The 22884-nt window shown below is 55.8% G+C and overlaps 1 protein-coding gene across 2 annotated transcripts; it reads right to left on the bottom strand.

The window, feature by feature from the left end:
- Window positions 1–397: 397 nt before the first annotated feature.
- Window positions 398–18664, bottom strand: KCNG1 (potassium voltage-gated channel modifier subfamily G member 1). 2 transcript variants are annotated; one of them, XM_014832480.3, is made up of 4 exons: window positions 18199–18664; window positions 17665–17808; window positions 5837–6636; window positions 398–1555 (listed from the first exon to the last, which is right to left on the bottom strand). In XM_014832480.3, the coding sequence occupies exons 3-4, from the start codon at window positions 6608–6610 to the stop codon at window positions 785–787; spliced, it is 1545 nt and encodes a 514-aa protein (XP_014687966.1). In that variant the 5' UTR covers window positions 6611–6636; window positions 17665–17808; window positions 18199–18664; the 3' UTR covers window positions 398–784. The 2 variants fall into 2 exon arrangements, with proteins under 2 accessions (XP_014687966.1, XP_014687961.1); XM_014832475.3 differs by lacking the exon at window positions 17665–17808 and having other exon boundaries at window positions 18199–18660.
- Window positions 18665–22884: the final 4220 nt, after the last annotated feature.

Genomic DNA, 22884 nt, shown 5'->3' on the forward strand with positions numbered 1-22884 from the left:
CAGGCCCCTTGGGGTCCACCCAACTGTTAGGGGTTCCTTGGGGGAAAGTTTGAGAAATAGTCCTTAAGGTGCAAAAGAGGAGGTGAGAGGATGGGAGAGAAGGAAAAAGGGAGAAAGAGAGGTGGGAGGACTCGAAGAGAAACAAGAAAGGGATGGCAGTATTTACCAGCCGTTTCCCCAAAGGTCTCTCTCTTTTCTCTCCCTTTTCCTCCAAACCCGCTGGGGCCCATCAGGCCTGAAAAACCCAGGGAAACAGGCCCTGTTCCTTCCGGCACCCACATTGGCTGGCTTTGCTGGGAAACAGTTTCCTCTCTTAAGAGAGCCCCATGGAAGGCTTGTCTCTCTTTTTCAAAGGTTTTCTTTAATTGCATATGATCCACACTACAGACAGACACACTGATGCTGCTGTTTGTATATTTTTCTCTAGGCAGACCCATAAGGCAAGTCTTTGCTGGGCATGTTATTTACATGGTGGAAAGAACAAGCCATCTCCTTATTGAGGGAAGCAGACATGAGGGCTGGGGTGGGCGAGGGGGCTGTTGCAGCTGTGTGCTGGGGTCAGGACCAGCTTCCACTTCCCTTGTGGACTCGGAGGGGCCCCCTCTGTGGATGGTGCGACGTCCTCCCTGGGGTGTGGTTCGAGTCAGTCCTATGCCAGGGCCGCGCTCAGAAGCAGTATGTGCCTCTGAAGGCATCATAGTGATGGCAATAGCTTCAAGCCGCAGAGGGCAGGCAGGGCTGAGGGTGTCCTGGCGGTGGCGGTGACGAGGTGTGTCCTCCGGGCTCAGCTGTTGTCTCTGGTGTCCGAGGAGGCACTTCCAAACAGGATGTCACTGTCCTGGGACATGCTGCTCAGCTGCGACTTGGTTTTGATGAGGAACTGGGCCCTCCGGAACACCACCCTCTCCTGCTCCTGCTTGAGCTCCAGGTAGGAGCGGGAGAAGGTGTGGAATATGGAGGTCACCGGGAAGGCCATGAGGAGGATGCCGCTGAGGATGCTGCTGAGCGCCACTACCTGGCCGGGCGTGCTCCTGGGTACCATGTCTCCATAGCCCACAGTTGTCATGGTGATGACAGCCCACCAGTAGCAGGCAGGGATGCTGGTGAACTCGGGACTGTCAGCCATCTCATTCTCGATGACATAGAGGAGTGGGGCAAAGAGGGCAATGGCTACGCAGAGGAAGAGCAGCAGGAGCCCGAACTCGCGGGTGCAGCGCCGGGCCGTGAGCCCCAGCGTCTGCAGCCCCAGGGAGTGGCGGGCCAGGCGCATGACGTACAGAATGCGCAGCGCCCGCAGGACCCGCAGCACAAGCCCCACCTTGTCCAGGTAGTTGTTGCCCGCGCCCGACTTGCGGCGGCCCGCGGCCGCGCCGTCCACCAGCAGCGTGATATAGTAGGGCAGGATGGCCACCATGTCGATCAGCGTCAGCGGGCTGCGCAGGAACGCGAACTTGCTAGGCGCCTGGATGAGCCGCAGGACGAACTCGAGGGAGAACCAGCCCACGCACACCGACTCCACGATGAAGATGTTGTGGCACATCTGGGAGCACTGGCCCTGGGAGAGAGGGCAGAGGTCAGAGGTCCCACTAGCAAGGAGCACAGGGCTGGGCTACCTGGGTGAAAGGTGGTCTGGGCAGGGCCAACCTGCCTGTCCATGTCATGTGGCCCCGGGGCTCTCTCTAGTTAGGCTCACTCCCTGGGCGATCACGGCCAGGCCCGGGGCTTGAGGGTGACCACTCCTCATCTCTTTCTCCAGCCCAGACCTTGCCCCTGACCTCCAAACCCCAGATGGGCTCCCACCTTGATGTCACCCCCAGGGAGTCTGATAGGCATCTGGCACTCGTCATGTGCTAAACCAGGCTCCCAATTTCTTTTTCTTCTTTTAAACTTATTTTTATGGAGATACAATTGACATATAGCATTGTGTAAATTTAAGGTGTACAATGTATTGATTTGATACATCTCTATATTTTGCAATCTGATTTCCACCATAGCCTTAACTGGCACCTCTAGCATGCCACCTAAGGACCATTTCTCCTTTGTGGTGGGAACGATGAAGACCGAGTCTCTTTGGGCTCCTGATTCCTCCTGCACACCCACCAGCCTGTGCTTTCCCTTCTTGGCCACCAGCAACCCCATCTTTCCCGTTGCTCTGGCCAGGAGACCTGGCCTCCTCCTGCCACCTCCCATGTGATCCTCAGGAAATCCTGTTGACTCTACCTTTGAAACAATTTCAGAATCAAATCACTTCTCACATGTCCACTGCCCCCAGCCACCATCCTCTCTGCCTGGACAGTTGCTGGCACCCTCGTCCCTACAGTCCACGTTGTACACACAGCCAGAGGGACCCTGAGACTGAATCAGATCCTGTCCCTCTGCTCAGCACCCTCCATGGCTCAGAGAGATACTCAAGTTCCCCCCTCCACCCCAGGGCACACGTGGCCCGGGCACTACTTCCCCTAATCCTCGGCCCCTGCCCACCTCACTCACCTGTTCCAGCCTCACGGGCCTCCTCACTGCCCTTCCAACCCCAGGCTCACCTGCCAGCCCGGCCCTGACTTTCTGCTCCCCCTACAAGATTCCTCTTCCCACACCCTCCCTTCCTCCAGCTCTTTGCTTCAATATCACCTTCCCGGGGAGGCCTTTTGTGACCACCCCCTTTGTCCTGCACCCCATTCCCCTTATTCTGTGCTGTTTGTTCATAGTGCTCATCATCTTTTAATATGCCTTAGAATTTACTTACTTATCACATCTGTTGTCTGTCTCCGCCCCCGCCCCACCTGCCTCCTGCCCCGGCATTGTAGCCCCACAGTGCAGGCAGTTTGTTCGCTGCGAGTACCCCCGCACCTGGAAAGGCCCGGCACGTGGCAGGTGATCCATTCATATTTGTTACTGGGATGGATGGAGGAGCATTGGACTGGCGTTTAGACAGAGGTCCAGCTCAAGGCCAGGAGGCACAGGAAAGACAGAGGAGGTGGCCAGGTGGGGTGGAGCCTGCTGGAGAGACCAGCTGTCCTGCTCAGCAGCCCCTGATCGCTGCCCCAGCGAATTCAGGCTTGAGGCTGCCTCACCGAAGCTTTCGAAGAAGCTGGAAAGCTGGAGTTTTACGTGAAATCTCCTGGGTTTTAAATGTGATAATTCAATGCAGAGAAAACAGTCTATGAGCCACTTGGACACATCTGGGCACTGGATTTGGCATGCTGGCCGCCAGCTTGTCTCTCTGAAATCTAACTAGACAGTAGACTGTCCCAGTGGAACTTAAGCTCAAAAGGGCCTTTGGCTGAGAGGGAAGGCGCGAATGGCTCTAGCCTGGGGCATCTCGTTGGGCCCTGGGCACAGCTGGTTCCACGAGTCTTGCTCTAATAGCTCGCTCTCCAGGAAGACGGAGAGCAAACTGCCACTGGGTGGGGCTTTGAGGTCTCAGACCTCTGGGACAGGAAGCCCCCTCCTCTGGGAAGCCTTCCTGGAGTGGCTCCCTCCAAGTATCCCCAGCACAGGTGGTGCGCCTCTCAAAAGAACCCCCTCAGCTTGTCTTACACTTACGGTCAGTGGGGGTGTCAGTGTCCCTCCTCTGCGAGAAGTGAAGCTGGAAGGCTCGTTCTGGTCACCCTGCCTGCCCTGTGGTGCCTGAATACAGTAGACACTCAAACGTGTGTTCAAGGAGCAAGTGAAACGGTGAACCCTACTGGTCCCCAAAATGAAGCAGAAGAAGAGCCTTTTCACTGGATCATTAAAAAGGCCACATATTACAGTCATGTGCCGTATAATGGCGTTTTGGTCAATGACGGACCGTGCGTATGACGGTGGTCCCATAAGATGAGTCCCATGTAGCCCAGGTGTGTGGTGGGCTACACCATGTAGGTTTGTGTAAGTGCACGCAATGATGTTCACGTAATGATGGACTTGCTCAACGATGCATTTCTCAGAATGTATCCCCATCATCAAGCAACACGTGACTGTATTATTAAAAAAGCAAGTATCGGAAGTAGAAGAAAATGGTGGCTATATGAGTATTTTCCTGATGAAATGAGGACTGCATATGTTGGAGCTAAGAAGACGTCCATCCTGAGTACAGGTACTTCCAACAGGTCTCTAATGATGGGCATTTTCTCTCTCTTTTCGGTGTGCACGTGTAATCTTTATAGTTTGCACTTCCCGCATGCTCACGCGCAGGCATTGTTCCTATCGCTTCAGTGGACTCACTCACTGAATCCTCACAATGCTGTGAGTTGGGCCTGTTTACAGCCGACTGGATGGGTGAGGAAATTGAGGCACAGAGGAGATAAGTAACTTGCCTACAGATACACAGCCAGAGTAGACGAAATAGGATTCAAATTCAGGCTGTCTGGCTCTAGCCCTGCCCTCTTCATCACTGCCCTTTATGCTTCTCAGAAGTTAATTTTACTGGTTGAGTGCTGTTTTCTTAATATTCCTTTTTAAAATTCAATGTACAAAAAAAAAGGGCCGGAAACCCCCTGCGAGTTATAAATTCAACAGCTATTGTTACTTCCTCCATCATACATGTAAGTGGAAAAACCCTCACGTGGTGAGTAGTTCTAATATGCAACCAGAGAGCATATAAAGCACTTAGCACATGCAGGGTACACAGCCAGTGCTCAATAGATGCTGGCTGGCATGACATTTATGTTCAGTTCACACTGCCTTACCCATTTCTCCAATGCCCACACAATTTGTACCTGTGTGGACCTTTCGGGCTGTCTTGTACTTGCTTCCAGAACCTCTATGTGTGGGGTGGGGTCCTAACTCAAAGGCCCGAGGGTCTCATCCAGCAGAAGGCTGAACTGGGGAGCACACGTCCCATGGACTCAGCTCCCTCCAGGAGCTGCCACGAGGGACTGCAGGCCAGGGGGCCCGACCATATAAATTTTAAGAGAAGCTGGCAGTTGGAAATTTTTAAGTGAAAAGCACCTTCCTTTTAAATGTTGGCAACCAAGTCAAAATTTTGGGCAGTACAGTGTGGACCGATCACACACTTCCCTGGGGCTGATGAGGCCCTGTCACGTGGGACCCGTACTTCCATGTTTAAGAACACAGAGTGTGGACTCAGTCAGCTCAGGATCTGGGCAGCCACCCTGCTCGGTGTCCTCATCCGTCAAGCGAGTGTGAGGACACCTCCTGGACAGGCTGCTGGAAGATGCTCTGAGAGCCAAGATGCAGGCAGAGCTGCAGCCCAGCCCCGGCTCCCATCCACTGCCCTGAGAAGTGAGCACACAGCCCGTGTCCAGCCCTGGAGGAAACGCCTTACACGCGTTCTCTTATTTAACACAAAGAAATGCTCACTATTCGAAGTCGCATGCACACACACACACCTATCAATAAAAATTATGTTCAAGACCCAGAAAATGTTTCTGGGATATTTTTATACAGGATAATTAGGAAGGTGGAGAAAGGCCTCAAGTGGGTGAAATAAATTTCGATGATATATGTCACGTGCTTAGCTTAGGGCCAGGCACGTCAGAAATCACATCATCCATTTTCCCCCATTCATCCATTCAACAGAGAGTGGCTGAGTGCCTCGTCCATGCTGCACATTGTTCTAGACACTGAGGGCACAGTGGAGACCAGGACAGCACAGAGCTTGCATTTGAAGGTGGAGGTGGACAGGACACAGGTAAACACCATGTCAGGAAGGAATGGAGATGCTACTCAGCCAGCGGCGCAGTCAGGGAAGGCCTCCTGGAGGAGGTGACAGTGTGGTCGTGAAGGATGGGGACGTCTAGGAGGAGTGGTCCAGCAGGCTGTTTTGTCTCCCGTCCTCAGAGACCTTCCCTCACTGCAGCCGGCCTGCCGCACCCAGCTGTGGGCTCCCTCTTACCTTCTCCTCCTCCTCTCTCAGGCTGGGCAAGGTGCTGACGGAGAGGTTGATGGCGGTGACAGTGACAAAGAGCACCGAGAGGCAGGCGAACACTTTGCCGGGCAGCCCGGAGTGCGGCCTCTCCACCATGTCGCGCAGTCTCCGCATGCAGCGGCCCAGGCGGCCCTTGCCCTCCGCCAGGTCCTCGCTGTCCCGGTCCTCGCTGTCCAGCGCGTCGTCCTCGTCCTCCCGCTCCACCATCTCGGCGAACTCCTCCATCTTCCGCAGGTAGCGGCGCTTGCAGCAGCCGTCCAGGCGGTCCTCGGCGATGCCCCAGTACAGCAGCTCCTCCTGGAAGGACAGCGCGCACATCTCCCGCAGCAGGCGCAGCTTGCCCGCCCGCAGGAAGGTCAGGATGGTGCCGAAGGCCCCCGGGTGGCGGTCGAAGAAGAACTCGTTGCAGGTCACATCGTAGTCATCGCACACGTTGAGGATGTCGTCGAAGTTGGTGCAGGCCTTGAGCTGGCCCAGCCGCGTCAGCGGGAACTCCTCCAGCGTGGTCCAGGGCAGCGAGTACTTGATGCCGCCCACGTTGATGATGATGCGCCGCCGGCGGTCCTCGGGCTGGCCGCCCTGGCGGGGCTCGTCCTGCGGCCGCAGCCGCTGCGCGCGGCGGTAGAAGGCGCCCTTGAGGGACTGTCGCTGCGGGAAGAAGGTCCTGTGGAAGGAGGCGTCCGAGGCGCAGCTCAGGGCGCTGTAGTCGTAATCGGAATTGTCTCCCGGTAGGAGGGTCATTTTGGGCCTTCACATCCCTCCGGGGCCTGGGGGAGAAGAGGGGAAAGACCCTCAGTGACTCCCGAGTCTCGGCTGACAATGCTGATTCTGCCGCTATTTGCTGTTACGGACTCAATTGTGTCCCCCCCCCCCCACTCCCCCAGTTCACAAGGGGAAGCCTGAATCCCCAGTGGGATGATACCAGGAGGCGGGGCCTTTGCAGCTAGTTAGGTTTCCATGAGTCATGAGGGTGGAGCCCCCATGAAGGCATTAGTGCCCTCATAAGAAGAGGGAGAGACACCCAGCTCCCTCCCTCTCCCCACCACGTGGGGGCACAGTGACAGGGCAGCCATCTGCAAGCCAGGAGGACAGTCCCCTCGAGAATCGCACCATGCTGGCACCCTGAGCCCAGAATTCCAACCTCCAGAACTGCCAGCAGTAAACGTCTGTGGCTGAAGCTGCCCAGGCTGGGTACTTCGTCACGGCAGCTGAGCTAAGATGTTCACTTAAGAGCGAAAATAGCAACACTGTCGTTCAGCCTTCCCTAACCTTCACGGTTCTTCATATCCACCTCGTCTATGCTATAAAGACTTACTGAGTGCTACTGTGTCAGGCACCGCTTGAAGCTCGGGGGGCTCATAGTCAAGCACAGAATCGAACGTGGTCCCCAGCCCCACAGAGCCGACATCCTAGTGGACTGTCATGCAACATCTGTGCTGTTATTTACTTAACACTTGATTTTAAATTAGCCCCCACTTTCTGTATTTATTTAGCTTGGACAGACGGTCTAGTGGACGTCAGTGGCTCTCAACCAGGGCCGATTTGGTCCCGCAGCGGCAATGTGGCCATGTCTGGAGGCATTTGAGATGGTCATATGAGGGATGCTAGGGCATCTAGGGGATAGGGGCCAAGGATGCTGCTGCATGTCCTATGATGCACAGGCCACACTCCACGTCGGAGAGTCATCGGGCCCCAACGTGACCAGTGCTGAGTGAGAAGCCCTGGTGTTGTGGGCACAGGCGTGGGCTTTGGAGCCTCGTGGCGCAGGCAAGTTACTCAACCTTGATGTGTTTCAACTTCCTCCTCTGTGAAATGGGTGTGACCACATGGCCTGCTTCACAGGATTATCAAGAGGATTCAATGAATTATGTACCTGAGAGCACCTAATGCCGTGCCTGGCGTATGGGAGGTGCTCAGTCATTGTTGTCTATCGTTACTACATGCATTTATCTTAAAGGGACACCTGGTGTTGCTTCTATAAATGGGAAACCTATACCATTTGTCATAAATAAGAGGCGATGTCCAAAGTAACGCACAGTCCTCACCACGGTGCCATGTTTGCTCAGGTGTCAGGACACTTCATCTTGAGGACACGGGGGTGTGCTGGCCAGCCATGCCTGCTCCTCCAGGAAGCCTTCCTGGGCTCTTCCAGCTGAATTGAGTACCCCTCCCCCATACCTGGGGCATTTCTCTTCCCCAGTCTCATCACCCAGCTTTAGAATTATCTGTGTGCAAGACTGGCTCCTTTATTAGGCTGCTCACTCTGTGGGGGCAGAACTGTGCTTTACTCATCTCTGAATCCCTGGACCCAGCAGCATAAGAAGTGCTCACCGAATGAGTACATTTCCTGTTGGTGAGGCCAACATGACGAGGCCACCTCTGAGAAACTGGGGTTAAACCATCAGCTTACATAGACTCTTTCCTTCCCACCCTCAAAGCTCAGACTCTGCGCTACTAGAATGAGATTGCTTATGCATTCCTAGCTCATGGGCTGAATTCGGTTCACAAATATTTTGCCGGAATTGAGAAATAGCATGTAAAGATTCATATTTTTGTTTTCTCTAGAAAAATCAGACTATCTGGCAACACTTGGCCCAAATTCCAGCTGAGAAATGGCTGCCCCCTTTAGGCAGGGCAGGTATGCTTCAATCCACCACAGTCGCCACCCTTCCCTATTGTCTCCCTAACACCCACTCTACTTCATTTCATCTATATTTCCTTCTTGGCCCCTTTAGGCATTTGAGTTTGAGACCCCTGGATTTTAGCAACAGAGCTCGCCAGAATTAAGCCAATGCAGAGAAAAGTAGTGAGATTCTAATACTTTGCTTTTTAAAATCACCCTCTTTCCCCACAAGCCCGATCATCCATGGAGCAGCAAAGTCTATCAGTGCCCAATGGAAACCCATTTCCGACACCTGAGTGTGACACCTGAGTGTGACTCTGTGTTCAGGGACAGCGCGCGCACACGCCCACACGTGCACTGCTTCACAGGAGCCGGGAGGCCGGGCTCCACGTTTGAAAGGGGGTCCTTCCTATCAGGAATTCTGTTACAGAAGCAAATTGTCACCCCGCTCATTTATCTTTGGGGAAAGCCACCGTTTCACAGATTGGGTTTGGGAAAGCTAGGCTACACCTGTGTTTGAAATTAAAATCATTGGATTTGAGAATGTTGCGAATGTTTTTAACTTCCCCTAAAATCGGAAGCCATCTCCTCAGGCAGCGCCTGCCAGGATCCCTCGGAGGCGTGGGAACACGGCCTGTCAGGCGCTTCACGGCAGGGACGTCGAGTTTCAGTTCTGCGGCTTCATCTTCGCCACCAACGAGAAGCGGAAAATGACACTCTTTTTGGCGAGAATGGTGATGGAGGCAAAGGAAGCTTCCTCTCATCCTGCAAGCCCCGGGGAGCTCTCGTGAACCCCACAGCTGCAATCACCTCTTCTCCCGGGGAATTTCTTCCTTCAACCCTCCCCACTTTCCCTCCAGCAGAAAGCTCCCCTAATTAGCGACTCTTCACTCCTTTCTCTCAGGACGCATGTCAGCAGTGAGTTAAAGGCTCGGTGTCCTGCGTGGAAAGTTATCCTGCCTCAGAAGCCTGCGGAGTCTGGAGAAGAGGACAGAGCACCCTTCGTTCAGGCTGCTTGCACACGGAGGGCCAGAGTTCCCTGGGGAGGGCCAGAACTTGCTAAATGAGGATGGGTCCACTTTTCCCTGGCCCTTGGTCTTGGGGGCGCCCAGTGTGATGGGTGTGGGGAGGACGGCTCTGTGCGCTGGGCTCTAGAGTCGTGAGTGAAGTTCATAGATCAAACAGGCCCCAAAGTCCTGTTTCTGGAAAATAATGCTCGTCTTCACTCAGCCTGATACCCTCACCAAAAGTCTGGTCTTTCAAACTTTCTCTGCAGTATTCACTCTGTCAGTTCTAGAGCATGACGGATACTAGTGATGTTGCTTCTGAGGGTCTATACGGACGCTTGAAAAGAGGAAGCCGTCTGGGAAAGGGGCTGCAATGGTGGGGACGAGGAGCAGGAGTCCTGAGGGACTGTCACTCATTCCTTCAACGCTCACCACACGTCAGACCTGTGCTCGGTCTAGGGGCACAGCAGAGAACAAGACAGACGCAGCCCCTGTGCCCATGGAGCTGACGTTCTAGTGGGGGAGACAGTCTCTAAATAAGTACATAGATCATTTCAGGTTGTAGTGAGTGCTGTGATGGAAGCAGAACAAGGTGACAGATGGAAAATGACTGGGGGGGCAACATTAGCTGATGGGGTCTGGCAGGGCTTCTCGGAGGAGGAGTCCTTGGAGCTGAGCCTCAAGGATGGGAAGAAGCCACCCTTGTGAGGACCTGGGAGAGGGTGTCTCAGGTAGAGGGGAGGGGAAGAGCTTGCTCCCCGACCTGGGACATGGATGATTAAAGACCAAAGAGAAGGCTGAGTGGCCTGGCAGAGTGAGTGAGGGGAAGGTGGGAGGAGACGAGCATGGGAAGGCTGGCGCCAGATGGAGCAGGGCCTCGTGGGCATGACATGAGCTCAGAAGGCAGTGAGTGGGCCCGGGAGACCAGGCTGGAAGCCCCTGACATCACTCTGGAAAGAGGTAACTGAGGCTTGGACCAGCGGAGGGGACTGGAATTGGGTGGATGTGGGAGGGACTTGGGAGGAAGAGCCGACTGGACTTGCTGACCAACAGGAGTGAGGGAAAGAGATGAATGTAGGATGATGCCAGTGTGCCGTTCACTGAGGTGACAGAGAGGTGGCGCTATCATGAGAGCTGAGTTAGAGGCAGGCTGTGAGATGACGGACAGGAGGGGGTGTGGGCAAGTCACAGATGGAGAGAGAGGAGGGACCCGTGTCTCACATGGATGGATGGATAGTGTCGCCCCATCAAAGCTGGCCTGATGATCATCTGTGTGTGTGTGTGTGTAGGGGGGTGGCATTAGCTGGTAGCTTTGACCTGGCTGGGCTGGAGAGGGCAGGAGGGCCAGGCTAGCAGAGATATGGTGAAGCCCAGAGGCCGGCGTTCCCTGTACCCAGCGCCCAGCACCCACTTCCTGGTTGAAGCTGCATTGCACACCAGGCCCATGTGGTTACTGCAGGTAGACACCACTAGGGGGATGTGGCAGGCAGAATAACCCACCCCTCTTGCCCCCTGAAGATGTCCATGCCTTAATCCTAATGCCTGGAACCTGTGAATATGTTAGATCATATGGCAAGGAGGAACTGAGGTTGCTAATCAGCTGCCTTTGAGGTGGGAAGATGCTCCTGGATTCTCTGGGGGCCCCATGCAATCACAAGGGTCCTTAAAAGATGGAAGAGAGAGGCAGGAGAGGATGTTAGAGTGATGCGATGCTGTAGGAAAGACCTGACTGGCCAACACTGACAGCCAGTGTGAAGATGGAAGGGGCCACGAGCTGAGGAGAGCAGGCAGCCTCCAGAAGCTGGAAAAGGCAAAGACTGACTCCCCAGGGACCCTCCAGAAAGGAGTGCAGCCTGCCGACGCCTTTATTTTAGCCCAAAAAGGTCCACTGGAGGCTTGTGTCTCCCAGAAGCGTGAGGTGACAAATCTGTGCTATTTTCAGGCACTCAGGTTGTGGTAATCTGTTACAGCAGCCACAGGAAACTAACACAGGCAATGCTCAGGAAAAGCTGTCCTCCTCCAGCTTGGGGGACCCCTTGTTAACTACCCCAAGCTGGGGGAAAAGAAGAGCCCACTGGCTCTGAAATCAAGAGACCTGGGTTCAAGGCCAGCCACTCTGTGACTTTGGACAAGTCATGTCCTGCCTCTGAGACTCAGTTTCCTCATTTGTAAAATGGGGATGTGAATAGGTCCTGCCTCCTTGAGTTATGGTGAGGACTAAAGCAGATGACACGGGTGACGTGGTTGGCACATGCATGACACACCGTAGACCCTCAGTGGATACCTGCTCTATTATTAGCTATGAGGAGGGTCTGTCATCACCTCCTCCACCAGCCAGGGGCGACTCCTGTATGGACCCGATCCAGTGGGATTTGAACCCAGCACTGTCGGACCGCCAGAGCCCTCCACTGCAGGAAGTGCAGTCTGGCATGGCCTCTGGGAAAATCATCGGGGTGCAGAGGGAAACGAAGGGTGCTGATGCCCTGTGACCCCAGGATCCTCCTCCCGGGTCTATTTCCCAGGCCTGGGTCCCTGGGGTTGTGGCAGTCATTGCACTCAAATCCTTGACTCAGGATCTGCTTCTGGGAAGTCAGATCTGAGAGGAGCAAGGTATAAGAGTGTGTCCAGTGTTGCTTTTGGTGCTAGGAGGTCCCCCAGCATCCATCCTGGGGGAAATGGACAAGTGATGCATACAGATGGCGGACTCCCATAGATTGCGCAGGAATTAGAAGCGATGCAGTAGATGTAGGTCTGGCAATACATTTAGATCTTAAAGACATGGTGCCAAGCGGAAAAAGAAACAGAATAGCACTATGCTATTTATGTAAATCACCACACACAAAACAGTGCATACTTTACGAAGACTCAGGCGCATGTAAGGATCTGTATCAACCATGAGGGGGTGCCCGGGGGGGCCGGGGAGGGGGAATAAGCATGGAGATTGGACTAAAGGGATCAATGAGCAAGACGGCCTGGCACGGGCTAATGAGGAAGCGTGCTCTGAAGTCAAGACTGTGGTTAACACGACTCTGGGTTTTAATCCAGGTTAAATAACGAAAAAAAGGGAATTGCACAAAGACAGCAAGCACCAGGTTCCAAACCGCCCTGGGGCTCAGTGGAGATACAGACCCTCTCAGTCAGCATCCCAGAGTGGGAGGCCCAGGAGGTGGCATTTTTTGACAGGCTGCCCTAGAGATTCTTATGCATGCTAAAGATCCAGAGAGAGCAAAAGGGGCGGCAGGAAGGCCTGGAGAGCCCCAGGGGCCGGGGAGCAAGAGCTGCTCTGGGCTTCGGCGGGGAGCCCCTTGCCCAACTTCTCAATCTCCCTGGGGCCCTGGAAGGCTCTGGGGGTCCCACGCTTGGGGGACTCCACTGGAGGAGTGGAAAAGCTGCTTAGAGACAAAAGCCTACTTAGGGGCTGCCGTGATCAAACTCCCCTTTGTGAGCCATGGATCTGCTGGCTCTCCCCTGCAACTGCTTTCCTTCCTCTTGGGAGAAGGATGATGTTCGCAAGCTAGGACGGGGGGCTGGGTACACTTTCCCAAAGATAAACGATCGTTTAAACCATAAGGAGTTCTGAGCAGCAGCCCCACCACGAGGCTGCTCTGTGGTCAGCGTCTGACTGCGGGTTGGGGTGCAGGGCCTGGGGAGGGGTAGGAGGGGGTGGTGGGATGGGATGAAGGGCCAAGTCAGGCTGGCCTGGCCATCACTGCTGCTCCTGCCGATAGCCCTTTGACCCGGCCCTCCGTACCCTCTGAGTCACCGGCCCTCTCTGAGCCTGGTTCCGCCCCACAGAGTGGGGATAAGTGTGCCTACCTCCCAGGGCTGTTATAAGGGTCTGGGGAGTGCAGGTTTGCTGCAGGAATTAGCAGGGTCACCCGATCTCTCCTCCTCATGGCCGCATGCCATCAAGGACGTGAAAGGTTTCCACGAACTGTTGTGCGCTGATCCCAACTGCAAAAATACCTCCTGGCTTTCTCTCCGGGGTTTCAACAAACCACCGGCTTCTCTCGACTCTGCTCTTCCCGTCCTACATCCACCCCTTAGGACGGAGCTCGCCCATCCCTTAGGACCCAGCGCTCTGCCCCTCTTCCGAGTGCGAGTGCGAGGGGGGATGCAGAAAGAGTGCTACACACTCACGGGGCTGTAATAGCAACAACCAGCCTCTCCTAACTGCACACTCACTAAGTGCCAGGAGCTCTGCTAAGAGCCTTAACTGTGTGAGCCCATGTCCTTCCCTAAGAGGCAGGCAGTACCATTAACACCCCCATTTTACAGATGAGGAAATTGAGGCTTCAAGAAGGGAACACTCATGGCTCTGGTGATAAGGGATGAAGCCAGAATCAGACCAGGTCTGTGGAACTCCAAGTCAGACCTCTCTGACCTCTGATTTTACTGCCTCACCGGATCCTGGTTCCGGGTATGTGTGTGTGTGTGTGTGTGTCTCCACCACCCAGAGCAAGCCAGGGACTGAATCTCTTGTCTCTATTTTCTACAGACAAACTTTTGGAAAGTCTTTGGGGATGAAGAAAGCAGGCAATTGCCCATGGCTGGGGGAAACATCTTTATTCCTCTTGTGTATTTGTACAAGAGCAGAGTAAGAAATCAGCAAAAACCCTGGTTTTGTTAAATTCTGAGTTGCTATCTGAGTTGGCCTCCGGGCAGAAGATCTCTCCTATGGTGTGGACAGGTACTAGGCAGGGGTGAGGGTGTGGCCTCTGGGCCAGGCTGCCTGGCTCACCGTTTAAAGGCTGTGCACCCTTACTCAAATGCCTTCACCTCTCTGTGCCTGCACGTCCTTGGCTGTAAACTGGGGTAATCACTGCATCCGCCTTGTAACTGCTCGGAGCTGTGCCCGGCACATGGGAAGGGCTCTGTGTTTGCTCCCGTGGCTTTTGTGCAGCAAGCCTGGCCGAACCCCCTCCCCCATTTCCTTTCTTAGAGGAGGAATATGAGGCACAAAACTCCTTGCAGAGGGTGGACTTCAGCACTGGCTCTCCCTCTCACCTGGCACTGAAGTCAAGTCTCTCCCTCGCTGTGCCTCCATTTCCGCATCTATAACATGAACTGACGAGGCATGCCCCTACGGGAGGCAGTCCCTGGGACCTGTGAACATGTTACCTTACAGAGCAATGAAGATTTTACTGGTGTGATTAAACTGAGGATCTTGAGATGGGGAGATGACCCTGTGTCATCTGCTGGCCCAATGTCATCACCAGGGTCCTTATATGATGGAGGCAGGATGGTCAGAGCCAGAGAAGATGTGATGATGGGGGCAGCCGTGAGGCCAGGGGCTACAGGTGCAGCCAGCCTCCAGAAGCTGGAAAAGGCAAAGAAATGGATTGTCCCCCAGGAGAAACACAGCCCTGTGGACCCCTTGATTTTAGCCTAGTGAGACCCATTTTGGACTTCTGATCCCCCCAAAAATGTAATATAATCAATTTGTGTTGCTTTAAGCCACTAAATTGGTGGTAATCTGTGGGAAACTAACACAACCTCCAAGGCAACTTTCTAAAAGAAAAGCATTTCTCTCCTGAGCTCCTTGAGCTTTGGTTTCTTTCCTTCAATGCTTCTCCACTTGTGTCATTCTCCAACTCCACGTGGGTGTCGAGGGGACCCTCCATCCCTCCACACAGCCCTTCCCCTCCCAGGGCGGCTTCCTCAGTCAGGGTCAGGGCTCCTGGCTGGGCTGACTCAGAGGCAGGTCAGGCTGCATTAATCCCCGGTTAACACGTTCATCAAAGCGGGTCCAGTCATTAGCCTGGCCCAGGTCGGGCATGCTTGATCTCCGAGATAGGCTGCAGCCGAGCGGAGAATCTTTCTCAGCTACCTGCCTGCTGTCCCTCCTTGCCACCATCCAACCATGCTGGACCTCAGTGCCGCTTCCTGTGAGCTGGGGTCCAAGTCCCCGGCGGGGGCCGGGGAGTGGGGGAGATCTGCTGAGCGCTGGGCTCTTCCTTCCATCTCCCACCTGTCCCCAAATGAGAAAATGTGCCAGTCTCCCCCCCTACAAAAAAGACAGAGGCGGCGTCTGGAGCCTCCCTACTGCGCGGCTGGCAAATTAACACAAATGCACATTTGCCTTCTGCCAGGAGGTGTTTCGGGGTGGGAGCCAGAAAGTCCTTTTCTGTTTGCCTCCTTGCAGGCTGAAATTTGGGAACACAGGCGTGAGCAGAGGAGCAGGCTGGGGGAGCAGCTGGGACTTGGGGCAGCAGGAAGGGGACACCTGCTTAAAGCATCCCTCAGTTCTCTTTCCTTAGGAAGCGTTGAGGCTGCGGTCTCTGGGGAAGTGGGGAAGGAAGGAGAGAGAGCATGGTGGTGCCTGCCTGGCAGGGGAGGCACGGGGTGAGCGAGACACAGCCACCCCAGAGCAGGGCAGAGTCCGAGGCACAATTCAGGTCCCATCTGTTAGCACATCCACTTTATGTTCTGATTTTGTTAATCGAATAGTCTGCTATCTAATAAAAATGGCCAACCGTGATGGAGTGCTTGCAGCTAGACTTTCTTGCCTCTCCCTTTTTATTCATTCTACCCAGAGTGGCTTTTCCAGCCGCCATTTTCCACCCAGGGGCTCCATTTCCAGGTTTAATGAGTCAACCAAGAGTGGATTCCCAGACCCCTGTACCTTTGGCAACAGGAAATGTTGACTCTTCATCAGGTATTGGAAAAGGGGATGCGGAGAAAGGTCAGCCCAGTCATGACACCCTTTAGGGGCCCAGGGGCTTAATTCCTTGGTTCTGTTTGACTCTCAGCCCTGCATCCAGAACACATCTCTCTGCTCTTCTGTTTCCTCAGGCATCTCTCTCACCTCTCGCCAGAGCCCAGCTGTGTGTCTTGTGCAGAGAATTCAAAGTGGCAGTGGGATCGGAGTGTGGCTCCCAGATCTGCCCCAATCAGGCTCCAGGGTGCCCCCAGCCTGAGTTCTTAAGTCTCGGGACAGGAATCAAGGCTGTCTTGTTTCCAGCACATTCATGGTTCCCCATGGGTTTGGAGTGGGTCCCACGACAGAAATCTTTCCACTGGAATGGGCTGGTTGAGGGAATGACTGATGAGGGCAATCCCCAGAGGCCATCCTTGCCTGTCTGTCAAACATACGTTCTCTCCCTCCCCACTCAGCAGGTGCCTCAGCAGAGCTCCAAGACAGAGGACACAAGGTTGAGCTCAGGTCCAGCAGAGCCTGAGAAGTCCACTCAAGAAAGCTGGAATGCCCTGGCCATGTGTCCTGGCAAGCCCAGCAGTGGGGCCGGGTCTCCAGCAGTGCCAAACTTTCCTTGGAGACAGGCTCTGGTGAGGCACCCCAGAGTGCCTCTGCCTGCCGTCATGTGTGTGGGTATCAAACACACCCTAGTGAATACACCTCTGCTCAGATTCACAGAGGCAGGAGCCTCCCCACTCCACACACACACACACACACACACACACACACACACACACGGCTAATCAGAGCAGCTCCTCCTCTCTCCTCACCCCCCTGCACTCATCTCAAGGTGTCAGCAAGAGGGTGGGTGTCTGCGTCTGTCTCATCTACCTGGGTGACTCTGGTGCCCGGCAGCCTTTATGTGCTTCAGAAAATGCCGACCAAGTGGACAACTTAATTAATGATCCCCGTTGCTGGGAGCTTGCCCTCATCAGTCAGCTTAGATCAGTATTTCTCAACACCCCTCCCCAATGCCACCCTCCCCTAGGGAGCTTTTTAAAGACCTTTTCTTCCTATCCAAGAACCTATTCCAGCCTCCCCCTCCCCTGGAGAACGAACACATCAAATGAGCCAAGGAAAGGCCCTCTGCCACCTGTCCCAGGGACCCTCTGCCTGTCACAGTCCCACCCGAGGGGGCTCAGGCCTCCTCAAGGGAGGGGCTGGGTCTTAATCCCTGCTTCTCTCTGGGCTGCAGGCTGGCCTCCATCGGTCCTACCCGCATCCCGTCCGTCTCCTGCACTGCTCTCTCACCAGCACAGTGCCTCAAGAACTGACTGTGAAACAGTGCAATCACGGTGACGGGCACCTGGCCTGGGGAGCTGCCCACAGCAGGTGCTCAATCAGTCTTTGTCCAATCTGTGAACGAATGAACTTCTCTCTTTTCCTTCCTCCCCCAAAGGCTCCCGTCCACCCAAGCAGAGCCCCTCCTGGGTACGGAGCCCCTGAGGCTGAGGAGGCGATCACCCACCTTCCTACCAGTTGCTGGAGCCTCCCGTGAACAGAGCTGTCTCGAGATCCCCAGCGCCAGGCACACAGTAGACGCTCAATAAAAGCTTGTTGAGTTAATGAATGACTCAGTAAAGCCCAGTGGTGGGGATGCTCCATTCCGTGCCTAAGGATGGAGTCAATGAGCGAGTGACAGACGCCCCCCCCCCCCAGACTCCCCCCAACACTCCCTCCTCTCGGGATCCAGCCAGGCGGCGAGACACCTCCGCCACAGCCAGGATGCGCCCCGCGCCGGGTCACCGCGGCGGAGAACGTCCAGCACTTCGCACCCCGGGGACCCCTCGGGAAGAACTCAGCTGGACCCGCACCGTGACCGCGGCGAGCGCGCCCCACGCCGCCGCCCGCTGCTCCGGGTCTTCCGTCGCCCCAGCCTCTCCGCTCGGTAGGTTTCGGGGCCCCGCCAGGCGCAGCGCCCCCCGACCCCCAGCTTACAGGCGCGGGGGCCGCTCGGCGGCTCGGCGGCGCCCGGCGAGGCTGCAGCGCGTAAAGTTCCCACCTCAAGTTCCCGTCCCGGCGTCCCCGCCTCGGAGTTGGCCGCGCCTCGGAGTTGGCCGCGCCGCGGCTTCGGTTCCCCGGGCTGCCAGTGGGTCGCAGGGAGGACGCGAGAAGGGCTGGAAGTCGCCCGGGGCGCCAGCGTCGCCTCCCGGAGCCGCGGACAAACTTGGGCCCCCGGGCCCGGCTCCGCTCCTGCGCTCGGACCCAGGGCCGCCCCGCCTCTGCGCCCCGGTCCCCGCCAAGCTCCGAGTGCGCCGCGCGGCAGCCGCCGAGGGAGGGAGCGGGGGCAGGAGGCGGGACGGAGGGAGGGGACTGCGCGCGGGGCGGGGAGAGGGGGCGGGCGGCGGAGAGCGCGGCGCCGGGCCTCGCCTCGCAGCCCGGGCGGTGGCAGCGCCACGCGGGCACCGGCGTCCGGGCGCCTCAGCCCGCGGCCGGTAGCTTGGCTGGGCAGGGCTCCGCACGGCACCTTCTGGAGCCCCGGCCTCGGGGGCACGCACGAAGCGCCCCCTGCCACCCCCTCTCCTCCTTCCCCCGCCCCGTGCAGGCCGTAGGCTCCCGGCGCTCGGCTGCCCCGGGGCTGCACGCGCTCAGCCGCGCGCCAGCCTCCTGGGATCGCGCGCAGTGTCACGTGCTTTCCCTGGCGGTTCAAGTGCACCGCTGGTCACTCGAGCCAGTGCCCCAGGGTCTACACATGCCATGCAAAGTCCCACGCTCCGCTGTCCCGGGGCCGCATCCTCCACGCGCTTCAACATCCCGGGGCCACACGCGCCGGGTCTTGTGCTTTTCCCTGGAGGTCCTAGTGCGCCGCTACTGGTGAGCCCCTCTTGCTACCACGGGACACGGGCTGCACGCGCCTTGCCACGTCAACTTCTTAGGGTCAGCAACGGCCACGCCAGGTGCCTCTCCCTCCAGGTCCGTGTGCATCACTGCCCCAGAGTCCGCGTGGCCCAGCCGCCCGCGCCCCGGCCCAGGCTGGGCGCTCGGAATGGGTCCTGGGCTCCCGGAGTCCCGCACCCGGAGGGCAGGCAGCCGGCCGGGAGCGCCGCCTCGCCTCAGAGTTGGTGGGAGTTGCGCTTTTGCCCAGGTTGGGTTGGAGGGCTCAGCCTGAGAGGGCGCCCCCGCAGAGCCGGCCTCTTAGAGTCGCTTGCCTCGCACCTCCTTTCCTCTTTTCCTTCCAGTCTCTGCCGCTTTTCCCACCATCAGAGATTCAGGAAGGGCCGTGAAGCAGCTCTGCCGTGGGCGACCACGACAGACAAGGACCTGCCCCCCAGAACTCACCTTCTGCTGGGGGAGAGGCAGGACCAGGAACACCCCTAACTGCACAGCTGCAGTCTGTGAGAAGGGCAAGGAAGAAGCCAGAGCGGGGTGGGGGGTACAGTGAGGGGCAGGACCACTTTAGATAGGCCTCCGAGGAGGGGGTGTTTACGCTGACCGTGAACGAGAAGAGGGAGCCCGTCTTTGGATGATCTGGGAGAGAGCTTTCCAGGTGGATGGAACAGCAAAGGCAATGGCCAAGAGGTGAGCGAGAGGAGGCACGTTTGAGGCACAGCAGAGATGGGTATTGGGGAGGGTGTGCCGGCTGTGGCCATCCGGTGGTCCCCGGAGCGCACTTTGAGAAACACTGTTAGCTCTAGGTGTTGGGTCAGGTCCCCGCCTTCCTCTCCCCTCTGAAAATTGGCGTTTCTATCTCTTTCCTTGTTTACTGTCTGTCTTCTGGCTAGACATCAAGCTCCATCGGGGCCAGGGTTAGTGCTCTCCCTCCAGCATCTTCCACGCTGCCAGGCATGGACAGAACAGACCAGGCTTCTGACATAAACGCTGTGGGAACGCTCAGGACAGTGCTATGGGATGGATCTGGTCACCTCGGAGAGACCTAGGGCTTGCTGAAGCCCCAGGGGGAGGATGTGGAGTAGTTCTCAGACTTTATTATGCATCCAAATCCGGGTTCTTTGCAGGACTTGTTAAAACCCAGATGGCAGTCCCCCCCCCGCGCCGACAAGTTTCTATTCAGTAGGGTTGCTGGGGGGCCCTTAGAACAAGGTCCCTGGTGGTGCTGGTGCTACTGGTCTGAGGATCCCACTTTGAGAACCACTGATGTTGAAGACTTGAAACTCAACCCTGCTGGTTCTGACTTCAGAGCCCACAGGAGCTGCCAGATCCAGCGGGGCCTCGGGGCCTGACGCCTTGCTTCCTCTTGTGTAGGATCAGCTGGACCTTGTGAGCGCCTCAGGGAAGGGCTGTCCCTGGGGGCTAGGCCTTTCCGAACACTGTGTGCCTCAGCAAAATGTTGGGGTGACCTGTGGATAGAAGACCCCGAAACTTCTGTCTTACTGGTAGAGCCCATCAGTAAGGACGGTCCCTCCCTCCCACCCCCTATCCACCCCCCACATGCACAGACTCACTTGCTGTGCCCAGGAGTTAAATTACTGCCTGGTCTTATCCCCGACTTGTGCTAAACTACGTCCAATAAAATTCTTTTAAATCCTTTTAAGGAATTCCCTCTTCGCAGTTTCTCCCTCCCTTTAAAGCCTTCCAGATTTTCAGCTCTTCCCTTCATATTTTCATTTCCCTCTTGAGAAGCATCCTTCCCAAGCTGTTGTGTGGAAATGGATGCTGATGGTGCCTGTGAGAGTTCCCTGAGAAGACAGGAGCCGTGGATGCTTGCTGAGCACCTACGAGGGCTATTCGTAGACATCAGAGGCACAAACTGGGCCAGTCGGTGGGCTCTGGCTCACAGACCTGTTTTATTGGGCCCTGCTGGATTAAAATTTTTTAAAAATTTTTGAATTAGTTGCCAATCTTTAAAGATCGGGAAATTTCACATAAATTTTTTTCTTCTGAAACACTGGGAGATGTGGCTGACATCCCTCACGTGAGCAGTGTGCTGGGGCCGGGTCATCCCCTCCCTTGCCTGTGGTTTGGGCCTCAGCCCACATCATGTCACTTAAATTACCAACGGGCCCCTGGAAGCAGGAGCTGCTGACCTCTCATCTTGGTAAATTGTCTAGGGTCACACAGGAAATGGCAAAGCTGGATCTGAACCCAGGGCTGTCTGACCTGAAAGCCCAACTTGTCACTAGAAAACAAGCTGCTCTTAGTTTTGGGGGCAGGAGGAGGATGTGGCCTCCCTGGCCCGGAGGAAATACCTTAAAAGGGAGTCACAGTTAGCGGTTAAAGGACAGGCGTTCCTTCTCATTCATAGCCAACTCTCGGTAAGTCATAAAGTTCTGGGTTGTTTTTCCAGGGCACGAAGGGTTACCCAGAGCTGTCCACGCTGTTTGTCCATTCTTCCCCTTGAGATGAAAAGGCTTAGATTTGCAAGACAACTGGTGAGAGTTAGGAGCAGAGTCTGGGGTGGCGGGAGTTGGGGGGTGATGGTAGGGGTGGGAGTGGGGGGATTTTCTTCCTTAGTTCTCCTGCCGGGGGTCTAACTGGGTGTCCCTGGGCACAGCTTGTAGAAAAACTGCTGCTCGGCAAGGCAAGTCGCGGTGGGGGTGGGTGCATGGGCAGTCCCCTGCCACCTCTCTCGCACTCTCTCTGCTCCAGGCATTCTGCCTTCTTTCTGTGCCTCCCTCTGCCTGGAATGATCTTCCCATAGGCTTCCACAGAACCGGTTCCTTCAGGTCGCCGTCAATGGTCACCTCAGGACTCCGGGAGCCGGGAGCTGGGCGCAGCCAGTGAGGCTGAGGTGTGCAAAGGGACAACTTTCTTTAAGTCTTTATTTTAAAAGTTGGTATTTTGCTCACCATGGATTGGTTTTGCACTAAATTTGATTCTTAAAAAATATTGTATCAAAATTTTATTTATCTTGATTCCTGAGCTTTTTGGCGCCTCCTTAAATTTCACCCCCAGGCGAGAGCCCCACCGGCCTCAGTCCAGCCCCAGCTCAGCTCCTGGTCCAGGGTGCTGTGGACTGGGAGTCAGGAGACCTGGCTTCTGGTCCAGCTTGTGCCACTAGACCAGCTGTGTGACTGAATGCATGTACCCTCGGCGCCCTGAGCCGCTCAGCCGCACCATCTCTCCAGGGATGGGCTATTCCTGGCTCTAGTTCTAGAATGATCCAAGACACTCCTTAGAACTCTGATAGGTTGTGTATTGTATGCATCTCCTGGGGGCTTTGGGCCTGTTTTAGGCCTCTGACTCTGGCCATTATGTCACTGTCCTTTCCCCATCCCATGTGAGGTGATCCTCTGTGCAAACACTACATCTTCGTGGCTGCTTTGTGCAATGAGCTTTGATGCCCTTGTCATTTTCCCCATCCTGGGGGGAGTTTCAGTTTTGGAGGTGTGGTCGTGCCCTTTATTCTTGCTTCTTGCTCTTTGGTTCCAATCACTGGATCATGTGACACACCTTCATTAGGAAGCTTCCCAAATGCCGAGCGCTGAGCAACCACTCAGGATACAAAAGAAACCTGTCCAGCCCTGGAAGAGCTGACGTTCTAGCGAGGGAGCCAGCACATAAGCAGACCCGTGTGCTGAGAGAAGTGTGCCCGGGGTAGAGGACGTCCAGCTCAGTGAAGGTCACCTTGAGAGGACGGTGCACTGTCCTTCCTCCTGGGGGGACCCTGCATCCTGGGGGCTGTCTCCAAGTGCCAGCGGCCCAGAGCAGTGGGCAGTCACCTTCCTAATGGACTCTCCGCCATAGAGAGCTGTGGTGTGACATTTTGCATCCACACTTGAATGGGCGA

The sequence above is a fragment of the Equus asinus genome, chromosome 15 (assembly GCF_041296235.1).
Source record: "Equus asinus isolate D_3611 breed Donkey chromosome 15, EquAss-T2T_v2, whole genome shotgun sequence".
NCBI lineage: Eukaryota > Metazoa > Chordata > Mammalia > Perissodactyla > Equidae > Equus > Equus asinus.

Bases quoted from the DNA above. Each gene is read 5' to 3' on its own strand.
- KCNG1 (XM_014832480.3), bottom strand. From the start codon at position 6,610: ATGACCCTCCTACCGGGAGACAATTCCGATTACGACTACAGCGCCCTG. The intron at 1,556-5,836 runs GTAAGAGGGAGC...CCTCTCTCCCAG, and splicing joins TGAGAGAGGAGGAGGAGAAG to GGCCAGTGCTCCCAGATGTG.